This window comes from Brachycentrus maculatus, unplaced genomic scaffold, assembly GCF_059751285.1.
Source record: "Brachycentrus maculatus isolate JH-2025_06_01 unplaced genomic scaffold, ASM5975128v1 h1tg000311l, whole genome shotgun sequence".
Lineage (NCBI taxonomy): Eukaryota > Metazoa > Arthropoda > Insecta > Trichoptera > Brachycentridae > Brachycentrus > Brachycentrus maculatus.
Window position 1 is genome coordinate 654,966 of NW_028281061.1, and position 24,572 is coordinate 679,537.

The 24,572-nt window shown below is 31.8% G+C and overlaps 2 protein-coding genes across 7 annotated transcripts; one reads left to right on the plus strand and one right to left on the minus strand.

The window, feature by feature from the left end:
- The first annotated feature begins 2,222 nt into the window (after nucleotides 1–2,222).
- Nucleotides 2,223–6,868, plus strand: LOC148304578 (ranBP-type and C3HC4-type zinc finger-containing protein 1-like). 2 transcript variants are annotated; one of them, XM_088268102.1, is made up of 4 exons: nucleotides 2,223–2,438; nucleotides 3,499–3,860; nucleotides 4,001–4,465; nucleotides 5,013–6,868. In XM_088268102.1, exons 2-4 carry the CDS (start codon nucleotides 3,513–3,515, stop codon nucleotides 5,322–5,324), a joined length of 1,125 nt encoding a protein of 374 aa, XP_088124228.1. In that variant the 5' UTR covers nucleotides 2,223–2,438; nucleotides 3,499–3,512; the 3' UTR covers nucleotides 5,325–6,868. The 2 variants fall into 2 exon arrangements, with proteins under 2 accessions (XP_088124228.1, XP_088124227.1); XM_088268101.1 differs by lacking the exon at nucleotides 2,223–2,438 and adding an exon at nucleotides 2,448–2,500.
- A 21-nt stretch (nucleotides 6,869–6,889) lies between these two features.
- On the minus strand, nucleotides 6,890–20,184 carry LOC148304579 (nose resistant to fluoxetine protein 6-like). Of its 5 annotated transcripts, none has more exons than XM_088268098.1 (12): nucleotides 20,058–20,184; nucleotides 19,366–19,566; nucleotides 17,917–18,053; nucleotides 16,525–16,852; nucleotides 13,621–13,814; nucleotides 12,782–12,954; nucleotides 11,765–11,944; nucleotides 11,075–11,251; nucleotides 10,740–10,890; nucleotides 9,114–9,300; nucleotides 8,488–8,630; nucleotides 6,988–7,127 (listed from the first exon to the last, which is right to left on the minus strand). In XM_088268098.1, the coding sequence occupies exons 2-12, from the start codon at nucleotides 19,442–19,444 to the stop codon at nucleotides 7,011–7,013; spliced, it is 1,866 nt and encodes a 621-aa protein (XP_088124224.1). In that variant the 5' UTR covers nucleotides 19,445–19,566; nucleotides 20,058–20,184; the 3' UTR covers nucleotides 6,988–7,010. The 5 variants fall into 5 exon arrangements, with proteins under 5 accessions (XP_088124225.1, XP_088124224.1, XP_088124222.1 ...); XM_088268096.1 differs by lacking the exon at nucleotides 20,058–20,184 and adding an exon at nucleotides 19,972–19,999; XM_088268099.1 differs by lacking the exon at nucleotides 20,058–20,184 and having other exon boundaries at nucleotides 6,890–7,112; nucleotides 19,366–19,597.
- Between the last annotated feature and the right edge of the window lie 4,388 nt (nucleotides 20,185–24,572).

Genomic DNA, 24,572 nt, shown 5'->3' on the forward strand with positions numbered 1-24,572 from the left:
TGTGGAAGTTTGACCATTCACAAATTATAATCTGGCTCATAAAACATTTACTAATCTTCAAATTATTGAACATTAATTTTAGAAAGTGACAAAATTGTTTAAGATGCTTCTGATACAGCTGCGGAAGTTTTTAACACACACGCTGAAGATGACCATCTGATATGATCTTCATTATAATGATGATGATGATAGCTCTCCCTTGAAGACATTCGTTTGTAGTTATGGATATGACAATTTTTTAAAGATGTTTCTGATGCTTCAGCGAATGTTCTGAAGTGGTTGCTGAAGATGACTGCTGTAGACAATCTTCTTTTTGATGATGATAATGATGCTGTGCTCTGATTTGAAAATACTTACATTCAGAATTTTGGAGATAACATGTCACACATCATTGTATCGCGTGTTTCTATTATTTTAGTTCGCATCATATATGTAGAATGTAATTCGACCTTTTTGTGATGGGTATCGGTAGATTGACAATTTTCACTAAATGGTTGCCAGGTTGCAATTCTGATCATACCAGTTGGTCAGCCATACGTATCCGTAAAGTATTCGGGTCATTCGTGTGTGTGTACCAGCCTTGAGATTGTTTGTTTAGTTTACATAATATGTTAATAATTGAATTATTAATATATTTCCGAATACTTAATCTTCTTCTGGCTCCATTTTGTCTATGTAGACTGTAGGAGTCAACTCTCCTCGTCCTCAGCCTGTAGGTCCTTGTGTCTTGGGCAAAATCACCTAGGTCAAGTCTTCGTATCATGTTTTTCTCTGCAGCATCCATGTTTTTTTTATGTCATTCAAGGAAGATCCACGGCGATGGTCCCGTTCACAATATGATCAGGTTCTTTGCATCTTATGTGCATTTCCGAATATTCAATTAGAAGAAATAGTGCGAGAAAAATTAACAGTTGCAAATACTATCGCTACTAACTATTTTATCATAATATCCAAACGATTTTTCCATTAATGGTCTTTACATTGGTTTGTTACTATATCGGAATGAGTCAATACAATAACAAGAATACTCTATCGGCAAACGTACGACGATACAAAATCGATGGATTATAAGTTTTTATCTCTCCTATAATTTAGACCAATTTATCAAGAAAACAGTTTCGCTGAAAGATAAAATTAGCTTAAATTATGTGTTACAATATATCCTTGATTATAAGAGCGTTTGGTTTTAAATATATATATCGTAGGTGGGGTATGCCTACATCTCGTAATTATTAAAAACAAACATAACGATATATTATACAAAATAACCATTTCTTTTCTTAAAATTAATCAAATTGCAACCATAAAGAGTCTCGATAAATTGCTACTAAAACTGTTTATCATTGAGTTTTCAAGATAACGTTAAATTAAAGTCTTAATCGAAAGGGAATATAGATATGATAATTTACACATTACTATACATATATATGATAATTCTTTTTGTGGAAATTATGTAGATACTCTTCCATATCAAGTACTCGGTGTTAAAAAAAAAACAATAATATAACATTTGATAAAAGCATCACCACATAACAAAAAAATATTTAATTTTTAAAAGAAGCAAACATTTAATTTTAATCTCTGGGGACTTGTAGGATTTTATCAGCTTTGACAAAAAATATATATTAGAGAGGAAGTAGGTGTGTCCATTTAAAAAAATTCTCGCTTAATTTGTCACAATTTTATCAACATTTTTATTCCTGCTGGGAGAAAAAACACATCCTACAATATAACATCGACTAAAATTTAATAATATCCTTATTATAATGTCACTGACTTGATTTATAATAAAATATTTAGGATACCTACGTATCAAACTTAATCGATAAATCAATATTTGATCAATGGCCGCTAAGAAAATTTTGAATATTTTTACCAATTACCCTTTTTGTGCGGGTCAAGATTTAAAATACAGCTTTACTTGTATCGTTTTAGAAATATACGAGTTGAGTGTTGTTTAAACACGTTCAAATTAAATAAAAAAGTTATAGCTTGAAGATTTATTGAATGTCATTTTTTATGAACTTGATACAATGTACACATTTCAATTATTATAAAGCATTGAATACACTTGAGTCAGAATCCAAAACGGCCGCTAATGCGAGAAAAGAAATTATTAAAATCAAATACTTAATGGTAATTTGAAACTGCTACCAACGTTATTATATTAAAAAAGTTCATTATTATTTAACATGTAGAGAGGCACGATTAAAACAACTAATAAATATAAGTAGATACATATGTATGACAACATAAAAATTCTGCTTCGCTAATTTTTCGAAAAAAATGGTAGTAATTTTTAATACATATTTTTACTACCAATATTTCTGATATGTGTCACCGTGTTCACAAATACATTATACATAATAGGTATATATACCAGAGTTTTTTTTACAAGTGAATCACTCCCCAGTTATCTGCTACCTTTCGATTATAGTGTGAGTAAAATAATTTTCTAACTAAAAGAATTAAAAATAAGTCCCAGAGTTGCAAATTTGCCGTAAGTTAAAATTTAAAAATACTTTTGACCTCACAATATAGAGGTGAGATTCATGGAATAAGTTTCTCGACTACAGTATTTTTCGCGACGATGGACATCGAATGTTGTTGTAGCGCCATTATAAACTAAAGCGATTTGTTTGAAACATTGAAAACATGCATTTCAATTCTAAGCTGACCAGCACAAATCAGTTTTCCGCTGAAGTTTTCCTATTTTGGATATTCGTGCATCATATACAAAATCACATACCAAGCAGTCAAAATATTTCGAATTAGGAATTTTCCAAAGGCAGAATACGAAAACGGAAAACGCCCGTTTGCGGGGAGGCTAAATTGTGCATATATTTTTTTGCAAATGATTTTTACGAGTTCTTTTGTGTAGAATTTTTTACTCGAAAATTGCATGAAATTATAATAGCTTTGATCATAAAGAGTAAATACACTCACATTACTTAATAGGCTATGAAACATACAAAGTTGAAACTCAAGCACCGGCTGTTAAGAGGTGTTGCATAAGCCGTAGCAAAAGTAGAATCTATCGAAAAACTAACTTCAACATAGATAAAGAATAATATGTTAGTCTGAGCATTTGCAGGGCTTACGACCTGTCATTGGCTGGTTCAAGTGATCACTTTATATACTGTGCAACATTCACCATTCGAATCATGATTGATACAGCCATACTTCTCAAATTTTGGATGTTTAAGTTATTCTCCAGATTCATTTATTTACGCTGTTAAGACTGAATTTAGATTCACTTAGACATAAGGTGATCTAAAAATAAAAACAAGTTCCTAGAGGAAAAAAAGATAGTCTTGCGTAATTACAGTAAAATATTTTTGTTTCATAATGATTATACATAAATTAAAAACGGTTTCAAGTTATAACTTATACTTTGTTTCAAGTATAACGGTTAAAAGAAAAAAAAAACACCATTTAGAATCTCAGATTCAGCAAGAAATTAAAGTTGATTATTTTACTGTTTCTCATTTATTCTAGGAGTACAGGAAAACATGGAGTCGATATGTAGTTTCTGCGCCGAAACAAAGCCACAGGCAGGGATCACTCTGACCGAGTGTCAGCACTTCTTGTGCAATGATTGCCTCACAAACATGGTCCAAGCTGTGACTGATGAGCTGGAAATTTGTTGTCCTTTTGTTAGCGAAAAGGGAGAGTGCAGGAAATCTATACAGCACAAGGATATTAAAGCAGTCGTAGGAGTGCCTGTTTACAATGTATTTTTAGAAAAAACCATTAAGAATTTCGAAGTCTACTGCCAATGCCTGGAGCAAACCGTCAAAGAAAAAGAAGCTGATGTTTCGACTTGCAATCTTTGCAATAAACCCATAATAAAAAGCAAGGTACGTAGAACGTTTACCACATTATAATCATCATTATTCAACATCATTTTCACACACAGCAGTTACGTAACATTTTTATTCTAATCCAGTTAAATATTTTAAAATCTAGTTCAACATTTTCTTAATCAATTTTTTAACAGGAAGTTAAAGCTGAAAGTGAAGAAAAAGATGAAGAAAAAGGTGAAGAAAAGGAACCAGATGAAGCTATTGAAAAACCTGAGCCCGAAAAACCAGAGGATCCAACCTTCACTTGTGACATCTGCATTACTGAGTATGACAACACGCAGAAGATTAAACTGAATGAGTGCAAGCACGTCGTCTGTAAGGCGTGCATGGAGGAAATTGTCGAGAGGACAGTTGACGCCGAAGTGGACTGTCCTTACCCCAAGTGCAACGGTATCGTCGCCCATTGGGAGTTCAAAGACCTGCTCGAGGGTTTCGAGTTTGACAAGTTCGTGGACCGTTCTGTCTCCATCGCAATGTCCAAACTTGACGATGTTATCCGGTGCCGCGCGCTCAACTGCAAAGGGTGGAATGAGATTCAGCCCAACGTCAATTTTGTCACTTGTTACATATGCAACACTATAAATTGCGTGCTGTGCCAGGTATGCTACTAAAAATTATTAGAACTCGTACAACCATTGTCCAGGTAACACTCCCTCAATACTTATATTTTCCAGAGTAACACACAATCAATTGTTTTATTGTCCAAAGTATCATTCAATATTTTTATAGCTTAACAAAACAATTATTTAGTATTTTCATTATCGTCCTGGTAACACTCAGTCAATAAATTTATCTTACCGTACCAACTGTGTCTAAAATAATTCCAAATGCGTTACACTCCTATATTTTTGTATTTTTTAACAGTCTTTACCTCATCCTGTCAATTTTTAGTCAACCGACGACAACAGCTATTAATTATCAATTTCCTTGCTTTTGTTATATCAATGTTCGATACATTGAGATAATGGAATGATAATTTTTTATTGAATATTTATTGGTCAGGAATCGAAAAATCGTAAATAATCTATTATCAAAACAATAATTAGTTGTGAAAATGTATTTTTGGCAACTTAGTCATAATCATTTTCATAGTGAATGAAAATTCTAATATAGTAAAAGTAAACCGTATTCTATTTTTATTTCCAGCGTCTTCACAACCCCACAATTCTCACGTGTGATGAATATCTGAAAACCATGGATCCGTCGGCCAGGCACAATGAGAATTATCTCAATGACATGCTCGCAGCAGGCAACGCCTTGCAGTGCCCCAACTGCGACCTGATCATCGTGAAGATAGACGGGTGCGACTGGATCGTGTGCAGCAAGTGCAGGACCGAGCTGTGCTGGGCCACCAAGGGGCGCCGTTGGGGCCCCCAGGGGGCCGGAGACACTTCGGGCGGCTGTAAATGTGTCTATAATGTGAAGAGATGTAATCCTCAATGCAAAAATTGTCATTGAAACCACACACATTAAAAAAAATACTCATACGCACCACGAAACATATTCCAAACAATACATAAAACATTGTTATCTTACGGTCAAATTCTCAAAACTAATTTTCAACATAAACAAAATTCTTTCAAACCCATCCACTGTTATTCTATATAGGTGATATATCGCTCACTCCTTTCAAGAACGTCATAAATCAAAAAACGTCAATTTTTAGTTGTGCATATTTTCGGAATGCCCAGAAACTGTACTATATCCCAGAAAAAGAGGCATATTTTTAACTTAATATTTACTCGTTACAGGGCAGAAAGTGTTGTTTTTGCATTTTGAAGAAAAGGTATTGTTTAATTCTTTTTTTAAATAAACTAAATATTTTTCAAATGGAGAAAAAACCTTCAGGTTTTACCTAAAAAGATATGTTGCACAGTAAAAATTTCAGCATGTGGCTTGATATTTATTTTTAATGCATTGTATTATATTTTCAAACTTTAAAAACGTTCTCCTGAAAAATCAAGTATTTTGATTTATGACATTCTTGAAAGGAGTGAGCGATATGTCTGGCTATAACGTTCAATGGATTGAGAAAAATAATATGTTTTTGGTAATAAATGATATTGGTAAGAAATCGAAAAAAAATGGATGTATAGAATTATTATTTAAACACACCATTATTAAAACAGTAAGTTTTTCCTTCATTTTTTAGCAATTCATCTTGTTAGGGCTAATTTGTAATAAAAAAGTTAAAAGATGAGTTTTTAAAGATTTAGCACATCATACACAACATTATATTTTGACACCTAACATAAACTCTAATAAAATAAAGGTCATCATGAGTAAAGTGACGTTAATCTTAAATCGACCGATAGAAAATCAAATACAATGAAATATTCCACAGGTAGGTATGGATATAATTTTATTCATTGAAAATCTGATTATGTTTAACAAAAGATGCTATGTTATTTGAAGCTTATTGACACATGGCTTTTAGGCGCCTCTAATTTATTTGAGAATATGATGATTTTATTTGAATGAGGGTACAGAAGATGAAGATTAGTCTGATATTTTATTTTTATAGACTTTTCATTACATAATCATGTGTCACCACCCATGGCAACAACTTAACATTTTGAACCGAGAAGATATTTAAAAAAAAACATTTCATATTAGTGTGAATATATGTACACTTCTATCAGTATCATGCATGCCTGTTCACATCAATAAATCATGTGTGTATCAACAAATTATTTTTATGATCACTGTTACAAATACAAAAATAATCATAAAAATTATTTTGCATGTCCCAATCATAATTGCAATAATATTTATATCTTAATTCATTTAAACCTTCCCTTAACTAAAACATTGATAACAATATGTTTTTGTGAAATTTGTTAAGTAGGTACCAGCCTGCTCTTGTTAAAAAAATTATGAGTTGCATGTATTGGTTTTTTTATTTAAAATAAATGTTTTTATAATGTCTTTTAGAGGGTATATGTCCCTTAATGACAGATAAAGTGGTCATTATCATAAAATAAATAAAATATTTGAAACAAGTATTTTTATTTTATTACCCTAGATTTTAAACAGGAAACATAATTGCACAAATATGAGTAAAACTACAATACGTATATTACAAACTAGTTAGTAACTTAACAAGAGATTGGTACCCCTGAAGGTGGAACACAGAGCACCAAATCAGTTTGTAGAGCTTTTATATATTTTTTGCAAATTGTAGAAAGGAATTTCTATAAACAGGCTCAGCACAAATCCAACCAAGAACGCCAAGAAGATGGATGCCTGGGGAAGTAAGTTCTGAAAATGTAATTTTTTATTAATTTTGACTTGAAGCATTTTAGCGTGGAAATTCAGTAGTGTAACAATAAAATACGTTTAAAAAAAATATTATTACTGTTGAACAATTGTCGCGAGAATCGGCCTGAAGCTTAAAACAAAGGTCAGCTTCAGGTATCGCCTATTGTTAAGAGCACGCTCTGGATCGGGACACATGTTTGCATCTCAAGCAAGTGGACCCGTTCTAGCGCAAAACAAAAAGTTTGCCTAATAACTCCTCTTTTTTTTCCTTCCTTCAAAAGAGTTTCTCTTTTATTGCCATCACCCCAGGAAGAATTCCCGCACTTCGTAGCTCAAAAGATAACGTCCTCAGCTCATGGCGGGTGGACATGTTGCTCCACAAGCTCCCCGGCTTAGACCGGAGCTCCGGTCTCCGCGCCTCCGCGGAGGCAACAATTTAATTTAATTAAACCATATCCGCTCCTTAGGTGGAGCATATGGAGTCCACAAACTGTCGGCTGCCAGCTCCCTTGCATCCTCCCTAGACAGATCCGCGTCCTGAAGTTCTGACGAGAACTGCGGACGAATTGTCAGCAGTGGTCGTCCTGAGTGGCGCGAACCTGATGCCTTGTAAAAGAGGCAAGCTTAATTAAGGCTTTATAAGAAGGATTTAAAAGGATTTTATAAGAAGTTGCGAAGTGAAGACGGGACAGTGTATCATTGTGATTGCTGCCGGCATCACATGGAACGCCAGCACGACGCTTCCGTTCTGCCGCCCATCACGTGGGTTTAGACTTGGACGCATCACCCGATATCCACGCGTCGAAACTAGTTGTGTAGGCTGAGATAAACTTAAGACTAAGTTACGTTTTAACGTTAATTATTAGTAGTATAATGATTTTTTTGTACTTTTCATTTAAGCCTTCATTATTTTATATCAAAATGCCAAAAAAACGTGATTTGAGTGAAACTGAGCTGTCTCAAATAATTTTATTGAATTCAGAAGGGTTGACTCGGTAATAATAGCTTTGAAAAAAAATAAAAATTCAATGCTTCCAATGTAGGTCTTGAAATGAAAACTGCCCAAAACTCCCAGAAAAAGGATCACTTCAAGTCACAAAGACGAAATTTTAGTTAACCTTAGTATGTCTTTAAAGCTATCTGCTGAACTGGAAAGTAAAAACAAGATAAAATTTTTGACACGCATCATGAAAAAACATCTTCATGTTTACTTTACATGATTACTAGTCTGCAAAGCGAGGAAGAAACCATGGCTCTGAACCGGGAGCCCCAAAAATCTATAAAAAATTTTTTTAAACATTACTTTTATCTTACATTTTTCTGTTACATACATCCACCTTGTAAATAATTTTGTACTCACGAGCGTAATATAATCTAGTTTAACAGGCAACTGTAGGTTGGTAATCATGGCGTCTTGCAATAACAAGTGAACAAGGTACGTGCAGTAGCTCAATCTCCCGAGGATATTCAGTTTCCTGGATTTCAGAAATGACAATACTCCCACTGAAAATTAAGCAAATAAACTCATTGTTAGCACGCTCACAAATCAATTGACACTCAATTTGACGGTCAAACATCTCCCACGTTTGTATATAAATCACCAACTGATAACCACAATGCTGCTCTTTTTCCATGCATAGAATTTTTGCTCAAAGTATTTTAATAACATTAGTAGAAAAAAATTAAGCCAAATAAACTCTCGAATTTAGAGGTTTGCAACTCCATTCTTTCCAATGGCAATAATTTTAAGATTACATTATTGGACCTCCCATAGCTGAATCAAATTTCATTTTGATAAGCAAACCATTATAAAAAATGTCTTGAAAGTCATCCATTTATCACACATTGCGCTTGGGACCTTTGGAATGATTAAATCTACCATTAAATATTCTTTTCTTCCTACATTCCTTTTCGTAGCAATTTTAACTGATTGGTAACATGATCTATTTTGGTGGTGACATTTAAAATAAAATAAAATAAACTTACAATCACGACTGTTGGCAATGTACAGAAGGAATACAGCACTTTGTCCACCCACTAAGGGTTTTCCAATTGATGCGTTAATTGATTTAAATATTGGGTTGATATTTGGTATTTTTAGGAATGCATAGAATCCCAGTAATGCAGTACAAACAAATGATAAAAATACTGCCCTTAGTCCAGCCGACAACCACTGGAAAAAAATGTTTTTTTTTAATGTTATAAAATACAAGTGAATAAAAAGTTTCAAAAGGCCATTCTCATTTCATATGCAAATATACTGGCCGGTTAAATGATCACTTTACACAGATATGTGATTGTCAATCATAGGTTGAATGGTGAGTGTTACGGTGTAACATTCACCATTCTACAATGTGGTGTGTTAAGTGAACACTTAAGCCAGTCAATAACAGATTATAAGGCATGTAAATACCCATATCAAGGAACTTAATCATCCATGTTGAGATATCAATAAAAATTATCATTCAAATAACTCCTACAGAGGGATAAAATCCAGCAACCGAAAACAAAAATTTGAACACACTCCAAATATTGTTACATACCTATTATATTATTTAGTATTTGACAATTCAATTTTAAGTACCCAAATGCTGTAATAAAAAGTTTATATTTGTTACAATGATTTTCGTGCAAATTTTTCTGATAGTTGAGTTAACACACGCACAAAAAGCACTTTTTGACAAGGGCAGAATAATTTTTGTATTATTTTTCAAACATCCAAATTCCCAACCCTTTTCAGCAAGTATAGGGACACTCAATTCAGTGCTGGAAGTGTCTCCCTTTATAATAAAAAAAAACTAAGGTATTTTTAATGTTTGGTCAAAGAAATCTCAAAAGTTGCAATCGGTGTTCAAAAAGGCTGTACTACAATGTTTCTATCCCCTGCGAATATGAATGAAAAACATTGCCATATAGAAATTTTGACACGATGGCATCACGACCCATTGCCATATAGAAATATTTATGTTAATGTTTCAAGTTTAGAATTTTAGGATCGCAACTATATTAATCTGTTATTCAAGTAGCTTTATATTGAAATTTATCTATAAAATCAAAATACTTTGATTGCCAATTGAATAGAACATACTTGTTTTTATTTTTTATAAAAAATGGGAAATGCAGATTCGCTACTCTAGCATTGGTATACTCATGTATTTGTATCTGCAAGATTACTTAACCACATAATGCTTTTGAAGGAGCAATGTTCGCAGACGGTGCATGTATCAAATCACTCCAACCCGAGCACTGCTCGCGTTTATTTATTTGTTTGGATTACTAAGATAAACAACCGAGCTGAGCCGACTTGTCATTTGATACTTTTTATTGGAAATTCTTCAATAAATCACCAAATTTTTTAAAAATATTTTATAAATAAAAACTTGTTTTGTTTAATTAATAATTTAGGTTATTTTACATATTTTATTGCTTCTGTTTTGTTATTTAGAACTGGAAAACTTTTGGATTATGTAAACTCTTGCTTATTTATGTAAATAATAAAATAACCTGATATTTTTAGTTACATGAAGTGGTTAGTATAAAAACATTAAGCGGTTAATATTTTTAAAAAAATATTTAAGCATTACTCAATTATAAGATTTAAAAATTACAAACCTTGTAGTTTGAAATATTTATTTTATATTTTTCAATATAAAATTGGATGTATCCTGTCACTATTCCAATTAATAAAGCGCTGGCATTTCCCTTGAATGATATATATAGACTATTAAATGTGGTGTCATTGCTAAATGTTTCTCTTATCCCTCTAGAACACAAAATGTTCACGATGTCATAAAAAGGCTACAGCTTGGAGTAAGCGGGTATCCGTCCCCACCTGAATTGTGCACAGAGTAAACAATTATATCAACTCGATCAGTAGTTAAACAATGAAAGGTGATCTCAGATCTCGGAGTGGAATTTATTTAAAACAAAATCATTGGAAGACTTACTCAGGTGTAATCAATACCACTCCGTTATACCCGTAAACATAAGTTATGAGTCCTGGAATAAGGATTGAAATAGTAAGCAGCCCTCCTATGATGTACTTTGCCAACTTGGGTACCTTGTGTGCAATCATTAGAATAACCAAACCAGCACAGTGAAATTGCATGTCAACTGTTAGGTACCTGGAACATTGACAAGATAACTGTTTGTGTAATAAGAAATAAGATAATAAGAATAAGAATCATACAAGAACTTGCCATTTGCGTTATCTTAATAATTTTAGTTACTTTTTGGGTGATAGCTTCAAACCAACTTGTTTATGCTAGCAGAACACTCACTTCAACAATATCTTTTTCAGATAAAGATTAAGATTTTTAGAAGTTGGGTGAAGAGCTTACACCCACTTATTGACAATAGCCCGGGCAATGCGTTCTTCTCTATTTCTTTCCCTTGCAGTGTGATGTGAAGAAATGAGATAATGATACGTATTGTGATTTGATAGAGAAATGGGATGAAATTGTGTGAAGACGCAACCTTTTATACCCTACTTTGGAAGTCGTTCAATTAAGTCAACATAAGCAAGTGTTGTGTGGAATCCAACTTTTGGATATAACTTCTCCGATCATATTGTTAGATAATATTGCCAATCTCGGGTTGAATAACTCACAGTATAAATGAGAAAACAAAGTTCATACCATCCTTGCGGAACACACACTGACGAGCCCACAAAGTTATTGATGTAAAGCAGATTGGCCCACCAACCCTCCTGACATAGTGGAATCTCCTTCCTAGATACCGGCACTAACATTCCTTTACATAACTTCTCCACCCATAGAGCAGTGAAACCGACAATCACGGCATACGCTGGAGTCAACCTTAAATATATTTAAAAAAAAACAAATATTCAACAAGATAAATTCTAAACTTACTACAATCTAACCCTTATTTGCACCCAATGGAGAACAAGCAAATTGTTTTGTTATTTTATGAATGGCATGCTTGTTACGGGGATTTTAATGATAGTTTTTCCATATTTTACATGGAAACTATCTATGGTTACAATGGACAATTCATAGTAAAAATTAGAAGGCGGGGAATGTCAGATCAATTCTAAAGCAGATCAGTTAAAAACAAACCGTTAAATTATAAAATAATACGAAAAAAAGGCGGAAATTAAGAGTAAAAATGAAATCACAGTGTCAACATTGTATTTTTATCTACATTTGAAAAGAACATCACGGATCCAAAAAAATAAGAACAAAATGATTGTACGAATGTTGATGAAATTTTGCAACAATGGTTTTGTACCCAAAGAAGCTCAGGATTTCCCAAATTTTATATGAAAAGTTGACTGACAAAAAAAAACATATGTATAATGGGTTTATTGTGTATTTTGCTTGAATTGCGACTTATTCTGATTCCAGATATTTTATGTCCTCATGTGATAGGTATGTTTATGAAAAAAATACCCATACTCGGAGTTAACAAGTAACGGTTATAACAAGCAAATTCAGTCAGTCCCATCATCCTCGTTATAACCGAGTTCAACTGTATACTATGTGGGGAATTTTGTATAAGAAGTTTCATTATAAAATTAAATATTTTTTACTATGCAAGGTACAATATAGTTTTATCATTTCAAAAATCTCGATTTTTCATTGTAAACTGTATGATGATACAATATACAGTTAACAATGAAAAATATTTGTCACCTTAACCAGCGTGGAACAATATTTTTTTTAAACGCGTCGTAAATTTTGATGTTTGGTTTTGATTCTGCATACTTTAAGAAGTTGTATGTCATCAGAAAACTGGATGTCACAAAGTTCAGTTGCAATAGAAGCGGGGAGCTGAATGAAAATTGCACCAAGACATCTCTGTGCATCTGAAATAAATACAATATCATAAATAAATCCCCGGTCGCAGATTGTACAGGTACTGTTTTTGTACACTTATAAATTAAAATAATACAGAAAAAAATGAGCCAGTAATCAAGTAGAGTAACTGTTATTGTAATTTCTTCTTTAATACAGAGAATACATACTTTAAAAAAAAAAACCTTTGCGTTAAGAAACATATTGTAACTATTACTACAACATGGTTACTTCTAAAGCATTGTTGGAAATTTAAACATAAGATTGTGAGCAGTTTGATAAATCACATTTAAAAAAATAAAACCCTTATCCGCACCAAATGGTGCATAGGGCATTGCTTCATATAAACGCAGTGTTATCTTGATCGTTTAGACATGAAGGAAAGGTGATCAGCCCTCAGCTTCAGGTACCAGTCCAGGGTTATATTGAATAAATATTACAGTGAAAAAATCACTAATATTTTAATATTTATTTGACCCCCCCTGGGAATCGAACCTGGGACCTCCAGTATGGTAGCCGAGCGTGCTGACCATTACACTACGGAGGCTGAGGCAGACAGAATTAGTAAAGTTTATGTAAAAAAAAAGAGTTTTGCTTTCTTAAAAAAGTACATTACTTATGCATCAACCTGATACATAGAGTCCTCGTATACAACATAAATAAAAATATCAACTTACTTTTTCAAGTATTTCAGGGTTGTCAATGTAAAGGCTGTATAGTAGAATAAAGAAGTGAAAAAAAATAAGACCAATGATCATAAAGGGGCGGAAACAATGCATCCTCTGTATCCAATGGTCATTCGTTGATTGGCCCAACAGATTTTTTAAGTTATTAGGTATATTGAATGCATGAAGGATTTTGTATTTCATTTCTGGAAAAAAAAATAATAATAAAACCCTTATCCGCACCCCGGTGGTGCATAGGGCACTGTGTCATATAAACGCAGTGTTATCTTGATCGTTTACACATGAAGGAAAGGTGATCAGCCCTCCGCTTCAGGTACCAGTCCATGGTAATATGAAATAAATATTACAGTGAAAAAATCACATATATTTATTTTACCCCCCTTGGGAATCGAACCCGGGACCTCCAGAACGGTAGCCGAGCGTGCTGACCATTACACTACGGAGGCGGACAGGAAAAATAGGCAGTATTATAAAGTGGCCTAAAAATATTTATTATTAATTATTAATTATTAATCTTTAAAAGGTACACATTATAATATAATTGCATATATTACAATCTAAAAAATTAAATAAGACAGTACAAACAGCATCTAACAATTTAAATACAACATATTTATCACATTTTATTCTTAAACTAATAGGGCAAACTTTATCCACAAATTTCCAAATTTTTAATCAATTTGTAACTGCAAATTGTATACAGTGATCACTGTAACTAATCAATGACAGGTCGTTACCCCTATGGTTACACAGATTTCAATATTTCCATATCAATAAAAATGTTCATCTATGTTGAAATATGAATAAAATCTCGATATAATTAGATCTTAAGTGGAGAAAAACCTAGCATTAATGAACCTGTATTTGATTGCACTAACAATATGAATAAAATCTTGATATAAATAGATCTCGAGTGGAGAAAAATCCAGTATCAATGAACCTATATTTGGATGCACTCAAAATATTGTGAATGAAGCAAGTGGTGCAAATAAACATAATAATATTAAAAATAATAGCATTTGGCATATATTAGTAAATGAAATATTCAGGAATGAATCTCAATGCCTAAATAAATAGTTCTACTAATTTTAACGATAGAAAAGCCTATGAAATTTTCACCAAAAATGTAAATTGAACTGTCACATAAAGCATTTAAACAACATGGATAATGTGGTTGGCAATTATGGCGACAGAAAGCAGCCAAGGCAGTTTGCAAGAGCTATAAATCCCAGACACACCTGTACATTCCCATCCAAAACATCTTCTTATCTTTTTTAAAAAAATTAAACACTTGAATATACTTGATGAGTTTTGTTTATATATATGACTAGTTTTGAAAACTTACAGATGTTTAAACAAAGTTTTATTAAAGTTTTTGAAACTAAACTCATCAAGTGGTGTATATTCAAGTGCTTAATTTTAAAAAATAATCAACATGTCATTCCACAAAGTTAATGCCGAATCAATAAATAATATCTTCTTATCTATATTGAGATATATTAAAATTTAACTGAATTTAGATTGGTAATCTAATAATCATTGGAAAACCGATTTATGAAGCGAATGTGGTTGGTAATAGAAGCAGAGGAAGGAGGTCTGTGTTAGGAGATGCATGAATGTGGAAGAGGTGAAGATTGTTGGTAATCTCTCCGCCTACCTCTCCGGGGAAGCGGCGTGATGGTTAATTAGTGAGTTTAGAATTACTAAGATAACGCTACATATATTTATTTATTTAGTGAGTGGTGAACATTGGATTTTGATCTCAGTTACAAAATGCAATAGAATACATAGTAATATCAGTAGGCACATGAGACAATACATAAATTATAGCAGAAATATTGATCTTATTGTTTTTGTAAATACATTATTTAAAATAGAAAAACAGTACCGTAGAACGGGGCTAGTTAAACTTTGATGTGTTACTTTAGCCCAGTACAAAAAAATATTAAGATCGTGGTATCGATACTAGCAAGTATAAACTAGCAAGTTTTGAAAATAGATGCCTGAGGCAAATACTGGGTATAAAGTGGTATGACTTGGTCATGAATGACGATGTGAGGAGAAAAACTCAACAGCCCCTCATACTGGAAGTCCTAAAGAGGAAAAGGTGGACATGGTTGGGACATGTCCTTAGAATGCCACCTGAGTGCATCAACCCCTCATGTCTCTTCTTCCAACCCCGAGGATTCCGGCACCCCGGAAGGCCGCTGACGACCATTCACCGGCTATACTCGGCGGAACTTCGAGACGCCGGACTGACCTGGGAGGAAGCCAAGGAGATGGCGCGTGACAGAGTGACTTGGAGACGTCTCGTGTTGGCCATATGCTCCACCTAGGGAGCGAAGATGGAAGAAGAGGAAGATCAATCGAAGTATCGTGACAATAAGTATCACCTGTCAGGGAAAAAATTAATCCTGTCGATACGATCATTATTATAGACCAAATACAGATCTAAATATTTTTTCTGTACTGGGCTCAAGTAACACATCAAAGTTCAAGTATTCAAAGGTATTCAAGAAAATTGTGCAAGTTGTTGTTAAGTATTTTTTTTTTAAATATATAAAACACCTGCTTAAAAAAAACCTATGTGTTAAAGAACATATTATGTACAGTGAAACTCCTATTTTATGTTTTTTAAGGTACTGAAAACAAAACCTAAATGGAGAGAAAATGTTAATGAGGGTATTTAAAAAAAAACATTTAAATTTTATTTATTTTTTGTAAAAATCATGCAGATGACTTTTAATGTCAAAAGTCTGCGTAATCAGAGGGCATGTATGAATAGATGTATGAATGTGAAGGGAGGAGTGTATATCAGGAAAGAAGAGTGTGAGCGTGATGGTTGTAGTAGAAGTAGTAGTTATTGCATATTATCACATTATAATTTTGCATTACCATTTTTGTTGTCTCCTTTAGTAGTGATGAAGCTCGAAGCGACATTAAGCAGAACCAATCCAACTACAACAATTGCATACAGAGCAGCAACTGTACTCACGGACTTGGTTTCATGTTTGTCAGAGCATTTTTTTATTACTATATTTCCACCAAAGCCATACAAGTCATTAATTTCTCTATCTGCCCAGTGCTGTACAGCTGCCCGTAGAATATTTTCATCAGTGTGTAAGGAAGCAATATCACCCAAAGATTTACTTATTTTGCTGACACAAATTCCTCTGTGTAATATATCATGGCGAAAATAGGTCTTTGTTTGCAAGCTGACATTCTGCAACAGAATAAATTGAGAAAAAAATTACATTCTTTTTTCTGAGTCCATAATTCTAAGTAGCCAAAATAGTCACCAAGCTTTATTGGTAAAAAAAATACATAAATAAATATATAAATAGATGTGATGGGAAGTGTACATTTAGTACGTTTTAATAGACTTTTATTGATATCTCAAAATAAATAAACAAGTCTATTGATATGGGAATATGGAATTTTGGGTATTTACAATGCTCACAACAAAATATAATACACTTGGGCCTCGTAAAACAAGGTTTTATATAACACGGATGTATATATTGTGGCATATATTTGTACAGCACGCTTTTTATAACACGCGTTTCATAAAAATTAATTAACTAAATAATATGTTTGATTTGTAGATTAAACATATTATTTTATTGGATCATCATGACTCGGATATTGGAGAATCGTTCCTTGAACAAAGAAGAATTAATAGAAATTTTGAATGAACCTACCACAATTAATGACTCGGAAAGCAGTTGCAGTGTGATAGCTACATGTTTCACATTAAAAACTAAATCTCAAAAAAGAGTGATAGCGATGATGAATGAATGCTACATTTAATTTATTTATTTATATATGGCTTTTTATATCAACAAATTTTATATGAACATATTAAAATGAAGAAAAAAAGAGAAGACTACAAAAAACAATGATAAAGAACACTGTAAAAATATCCATATATAAAATACATGATAACGATTAACAAAAATTAAATTATCATTGATTTTTTTTGGAATGCGAACCCTAATTTTGAATGAACTTCAAACCTTAACAGGGATTTGTATTACACAAGGTTTTTGCGGAACCATATGACCGTGTTATACGAGGCCCGAGTGTATATTGTGAATGAAAATAACTGTACCAAATAATAAATATAATAAAATTGAATTCCTGTCATTTTCTATCATATTGAAAATATTACCAAAAATATTTAAAAATAGGAAATGACTGTTCTTTGATTGGAGTTGCAAATCACCTCTCAGAATGGAGTTTTCTAGTTTGTAGGCCACTTTTTTTATGAGTAAATAAAATATTTACCTTAATTCTATACCACAAATCTCCAGGATTCTCCGTAGTTAGATGGATATCCACCAAACAGTAGAGTCCCTCAGGATTATTAGCAATGCAGTCATCGTAATCATCGAGTTTAAAGAGTTCCGGAAAATCATCAGTGTCTGAAAACAAAATTGCACAATATCTCAAAGACAATCCCATTAATCTGAATATTTTTGCTTTGAACGAAACCCAATTGATGCATCCTGGACACTGCATCAAGTTGACGATTAATTACACAATGGCAAGATGATTAGTTCCTCCCTTGCTCCAATTTTCGGATAAAGGAGCGGGATATATGTGGGATAAAGATGACGCCAACGGCAGAGCTCAGGGTGAAGGACATTACTGCCATACGGGAAAGGCAATGGAGGAGGAAGAGTGGGTAGGAAAATTTGATTAACAACAATGGTTACTGCACTCGGAGTTGCATCCCCATTACCCATACTAGCTTATGTAACTTCGACATTGCTAACTTGGGAAATATTTTACTTCAGTAATTAACCCAACTAAACAGTAATAAATTTACTGTGAAAACAAATCTATTACAAATAAAAAATGGTAAATATAAAACATCTCCTTGTGATGAAAAAAGTCAATAAACTACAAAAAAAAGTCATATTATAGATGTCTCAATGGAGACATGATTGACATACAAATTTCGAAGGTTGTACATATATATTTATATGTGAAATTCCAACAGATGGTAGTTCCATCTAAGACAGGTTGTTGAAATGCACCTTCACTTACGTCATCCGTATCCTTGAAATATTTTTCACTCCTCCCTGGATCTGGAGCGTAGGACTGATCACTCTACCATCTAATCATCCATCAACACCAGTCCAGTTAGGTACAGAGTGGTTCTTCACATTGCAAATCTTTCACAGGTAGAGCTCAAAGAAAAATGAAAGACATAGCTTGCCAAGTCATTTTCACCTAAACCTACACTTTGAATGATTTATTATTCTTCTTCTTCTTCTTTTTGTAGATCCTAGGGATCTGTTTGTGCCTCCGCATGTCGCTCTTGGGATGTTGATTCCCAGCTGTCTTTGCATCTTTTCGGAGGTCTGCCTGGGGGTCTGCGTCCTTCAGGGTTACCTTGAAAGGCGATACGTGGAAGTCTGTCTTCTGACATTCTGTTTATATGTTCATTCCAGTATCGCCTTCGTTGTCACCCCCACCTCACGATATTCTCCGTCTTACACATGCTCCGGATGTCGGCATTTCTCACTCGGTCTCGCAATGCTTTTCCGGTTAAATAAATTTATTAATATTTATTTTTGAAATATACTTTTACTTATATGAGGATGCAGCATAGACGAAATATCTTGCAAAATTGGAAAATTCATATTTATAAAAAAATTGAAACATGTATTTAAAAATATAATTTTTGTTGTTAGCACTGCAGTAGTTATGATTGATAATTTAACTTACCTACTAACTGGTCGGTATTATGTCCCAAGTAGTAAATTCCAAACGCCAATACCAAAACAGAAATTATCACTGAATTCATTTTTACATTCCAAAATTGTTTATCTTGAAATATTAGCAGTTAGTGATTTTTATTCCAAATGCTACACACGAAGATTGTGACAGAATGGACATATATCATACGACACCGGCATCAGTCCCGCACTGTATGAGGAAAAAGGTGAAGTTGAATAAATCTGTCAAGCAATTAATATTTAATATCACTAGTGGAACTACGAAGGAGGTACAAAGTCAAAATCTAATTTTATGGTAAAGGAATAAAATATTAGTATTTCTTTTTAAAAACAAAGATTTTCAAGGTCACCATTGGTAATAAAATTTAATATTTTTATGTAATGAATAATCAAAATAGGGTTATAAATGTGTATTTCATATTTATTAAAGGAACAACTACATACTAAGTATAAAGCTTTAGCACTAAAAAAACTCTTATAAATGTGGTCAAAAGATGAGTTTTACAGTTATTAAAACCTTCTAAAATATCAAAAATATATCAATAAAATAATACATGTTTTTTTTATTACCATCTTATGAAATTATTTAACTTACCTTCTTTGCAACCGATTGCAGTTACACTGCTATTTGAAATTCAAGGTAAACCAGGTATGATGGATAAATTTGTAAATTTAACTTACACAACTTACGACGAGTTCAGACGTTCAATGCCCCCATGTTTGAGTAGAATCCTTCGTCTTTTATCAGTAATGTCGTCCTTAACCTTCAACCATCAGCAGTCTCGAGGAAACCAACAGTACATTCTCATGGCTTATTGACAAAAATAGGCATGATAAAATCAGGTGAGAACAAAATATAATAAAAAAGTGTATATGTATAATAAATTTCCTAATCTACAATCTATCAACCAGGTGATTTTCTAAGCTAGCTCAGCACATTATTGAATTAACAAACAATGACATGATAGGAATAACGAAGCACACAAACAATAATAAAATGGTATTATTAATATATTCGGCATTTACTTTGTGAAATGCAAGTTGATTATTTAAAAAAAAAATTAACACTTGTATAATACCACTTACTGAGTTTTATTTCATTACACACTAATATTTACGAAAACTACAAACGTTTTCATCTACGGGTGAATGTTTTACTATTCCACTGTAGATTAAAACATCTGTAGTTTTTTAAACTAGTCATGTGTAGTAAAATAAAACTCATTTCAATTTTTAAAAAAAGGATTATGATTGCAGATAATCCTAGAAATGGTGTCGACTTCCTGACATATCGCTCACTCCTTTCAAGAACGTCAAAAATCAAAATATATGATTTTTCAGGAGAACGTTTTTAAAGTTAAAGAATATAATACAATGTATTAAAAATAAATATCAAGCCACTTACTGAACTTTTTACTGTGCAACAGATCTTTTTAGGTAAAATCTGAAGTTTTTTTCTCCATTTGAAAAATATTTAGTTTTTTGAAAAAAATAATTCAATAATGCCTTTTCCTCAAAATGCAAAAACAACACTTTCTGCCCTGTAGCGGTTAAATATTAAGTTAAAAATATGCCGCTTTTGCTGGGATATAGTACATTTTCTGGGCATTCCGAAAATATGCACAACTGAAAATTTACAATTTTTGATTTATGACGTTCTTGAAAGGAGTGAGCGATATGTCTGAAGCAGCAATGGCCCGAGGGGTCTGTGGGGGGAGTGTGATTGAACAGGAAATCTCTCCTGGGTTCCATGGGGATAGTCACCCTTTCCTTTACGAGGGGAGTAGTAGAAAGCTGAAGCTAGTGCGTTCACGAGGAAATGCCAGGAGCTGGGAAGAGCTCTGCAGCCTGAGATATTGTAATACATAGCTGGTCACTCATCAAGAGCCCTCAGGAATGGCTATGGTGAGAGAAGCCGGAGTAGGCTTATGCGGGTTGTTGCCGTGACTAAGTAGAGAAAAAAGAACGGCATTGTCAGAGTTGTCTCAAGATAAGCTACTGCACTTTAAACTATTGTTTGGATCGACATATGCTTGCAAGCAGTTATTTTCATCGATGAATTTTATTAACTTACCGCAAACAAAAGCTATCGATAACTAGCGTTCTGGAATCAATGGACCCTTATGTAAAGTATGGTATTTTCTTTACTTGCAATATATTGTTATATCTCTATACAATTTACATATTGTATTAAAAATTTTAAGAAAACCCAACATTGACTTCTATTGGACCCGGTTGTAGACAGAGGGTTAAATGACGGCTACGAAAATGAATTTAGTGAAGAAATGAATTTATATATATATATATATATATATATATATATATATATATATATATATATATATATATATATATATATATATATATATGTATATATATATATATATATATATATATATATATACATATGTATATATATATATATATATATATATATATATATATATATATATATATATATATATATATATATATATATATATATATATATATATATATATATATATATATATATATATATATATATATATATATATATATATATATATATATATATATATATATATATATATATATTATATATATATATATATATGTATATATATTTATATATATATATATATATATATATATATATATATATATATATATATATATATATATATATATATATATATATATATATATATATATATATATATATAACGTGGTAATATTTTCCTTTTGAAAATTAAGTGTAAATAATATGTAAAGTGGGTGTATAATAATAAAATAAACAATGTGTTGCTTTGTAATTAAAGTTTATTCTTAATTTATCTTTATAATAATTTTTATATCTATCTATCTATCTATCTATCTGATTCTGACAGTTAATAATATTATCGGAAGTCTTTTGTTTTATTCTGAGCGACGCATGCGGCATCTGGTGGTAGAACTGTTTTATGTAGGTACTTTTTGCAAGTACTTAATAAAATGTATAGGTAGGTACCTAGTTATTTTATTACATCTCCCCCCTTGGGGATGAAAATTCATAGTAAAATTTTCACTCGTCCTCCGGATCATCTTCTTGTAGTGAAGGGACTGGTATAAGTTTAGTGATATGATAAAGTTTTTTTTTTTTTTTTTCTTTCTTTCTTTTTTTTCCTTCTTTTTTTTTTTTTTTTTTTTCTTTCTTTCTTTTTTTTTCGTTCTTTTTTCTTTCTTTCTTTTTTTTATATTTTTTTTTCTTGACCCTTTTAAAGTAGACACAGTTTTTTTCAATCCATTTGTTTTTTTCTTTTGAATTCCTTCATTTTTATTCAGATCTCTTAAAGTATCTTCTAATATAACCAAATGTACAACTTTTAATTGTTCATCTGCATTTTCATTCGATTCTAAAACTGGATTCCTGCTTAGACAATCTACTTCTAAATTCTTCTTTCCTGGAGAATATTTTATTTTATCTTTCGTAGAAGTTTTTTCTACTTTATTTTTATTTTCATTTTTCAAGCACTGTTTCTGTGTTATTTGTATGTCTTCATTTTTATTCTGATCTTTTGAAATATCTTCTAATTTAACCAAATTTACAACTTTTAATTGTTCATTTGCATTTTCCTTCGATTCTAATACTGGATTCCTGCCCACACAATCTGCTTCGAAATTCTTCTTTTCTGGAGTATATTTTATTTTATATTTTGTAGAAATTTTTTCCACATTATTTTTATTTTCATTCTTCAAGCACTGTTTCTGTGTAATTTGTAAATCTTCATTTTTATTATTAATCTTATCATCCTCCTTTGTTTTAAACCAGCACGTTGCTTCAGAGTGATATCGAGTTCCCTTATTTAAATTTTCACAAATCTTACATGGACTTTTATCTTTAATTTTATCACTAGTTCTTAGATTTCCACGTCTTCTTTGATTATCTTTTAATCGTTTTCTTTGATCATCTTCTAATTTTTCTCTCTCACTCCGAACATATTGTAGTAATTGTTTTAATACATCTAATGTTTCATAATCCATTTCCATATTAACAAAATTGTCGTTTTATAACGTGGTAATATTTTCCTTTTGAAAATTAAGTGTAAATAATATGTAAAGTGGGTGTATAATAATAAAATAAACAATGTGTTGCTTTGTAATTAAAGTTTATTCTTAATTTATCTTTATAATAATTTTTATATCTATCTATCTATCTATCTATCTGATTCTGACAGTTAATAATATTATCGGAAGTCTTTTGTTTTATTCTGAGCGACGCATGCGGCATCTGGTGGTAGAACTGTTTTATGTAGGTACTTTTTGCAAGTACTTAATAAAATGTATAGGTAGGTACCTAGTTATTTTATTACATATATATATATATATATATATATATATATATATATATATATATATATATATATATATATATATATATATATATATATATATATATATATATATATATATATATATATATATATATATATATATATATATATATATATATTTATATATGTATATATATTTATATATGTGGAACTGCATCAATGTGATCCAGTGCCCTATGCACCATTGTGTATAAGAGTCACTAATAAAGTTAATTAAGATATCAATAAAAATAAATAGCTTTTAAATGGAGCGAAATCCGGCATTTGTTAAAGTGTATTTATTTATTACGAAATAAGCATAAAAAATTATAGTATCAGGTGTTTCTCAGAATGTGAAACCATTCAGGAATGAATTTCACGTACGTAACTTAAGGCTTAATCATTTATTTCAACCACACAGTGGGAGACGTTTTGTGAAATTTTATCAAGAAATGTGAATTGTGTCGTCACATAACAAAAATGAAAACTTTTTAAATTTTACGTAATGTGGTTGGCAATTATGGTGAATATTACACGGCGTTTGAAGTGATCATTTATTCCACCCAATAGCAGTTTGTAATCTCTGTAAATACCAAGACCTCCATATTTGAGCTATCAATAATGTCAAAAATGGAACTGAATTTCAATTTGTTATCTAATTTATTATTAGATTAAAACCAATATTTTTAGCTTTTCCACTTTTTTATTTGACCAGCGACCGGGTTTCGTCGTTACCGACATCATCAGACTGGTCTGTCCACCAGTCTGATGATGTCGGTAACCAGTCTGATGATGTCGGTAACGACGAAACCCGGTCGCTGGTCAAATAAAAAAGTGGAAAAGCTAAAAATATTGGTTTTAATCT

Coding starts and splice junctions, on each gene's coding strand:
- LOC148304578 (XM_088268102.1), top strand. CDS start 3,513: ATGGAGTCGATATGTAGTTTCTGCGCCGAAACAAAGCCACAGGCAGGG. Junction 3,861..4,000: donor AACCCATAATAAAAAGCAAG/GTACGTAGAACG, acceptor ATTTTTTAACAG/GAAGTTAAAGCTGAAAGTGA. Junction 4,466..5,012: donor TAAATTGCGTGCTGTGCCAG/GTATGCTACTAA, acceptor TTTTATTTCCAG/CGTCTTCACAACCCCACAAT.
- LOC148304579 (XM_088268098.1), bottom strand. CDS start 19,444: ATGAATTCAGTGATAATTTCTGTTTTGGTATTGGCGTTTGGAATTTAC. Junction 18,054..19,365: donor TAATACCGACCAGTTAGTAG/GTAAGTTAAATT, acceptor TTTTGTTTTCAG/ACACTGATGATTTTCCGGAA. Junction 13,815..16,524: donor TAAAGGAGACAACAAAAATG/GTAATGCAAAAT, acceptor TTTTTTTTCCAG/AAATGAAATACAAAATCCTT.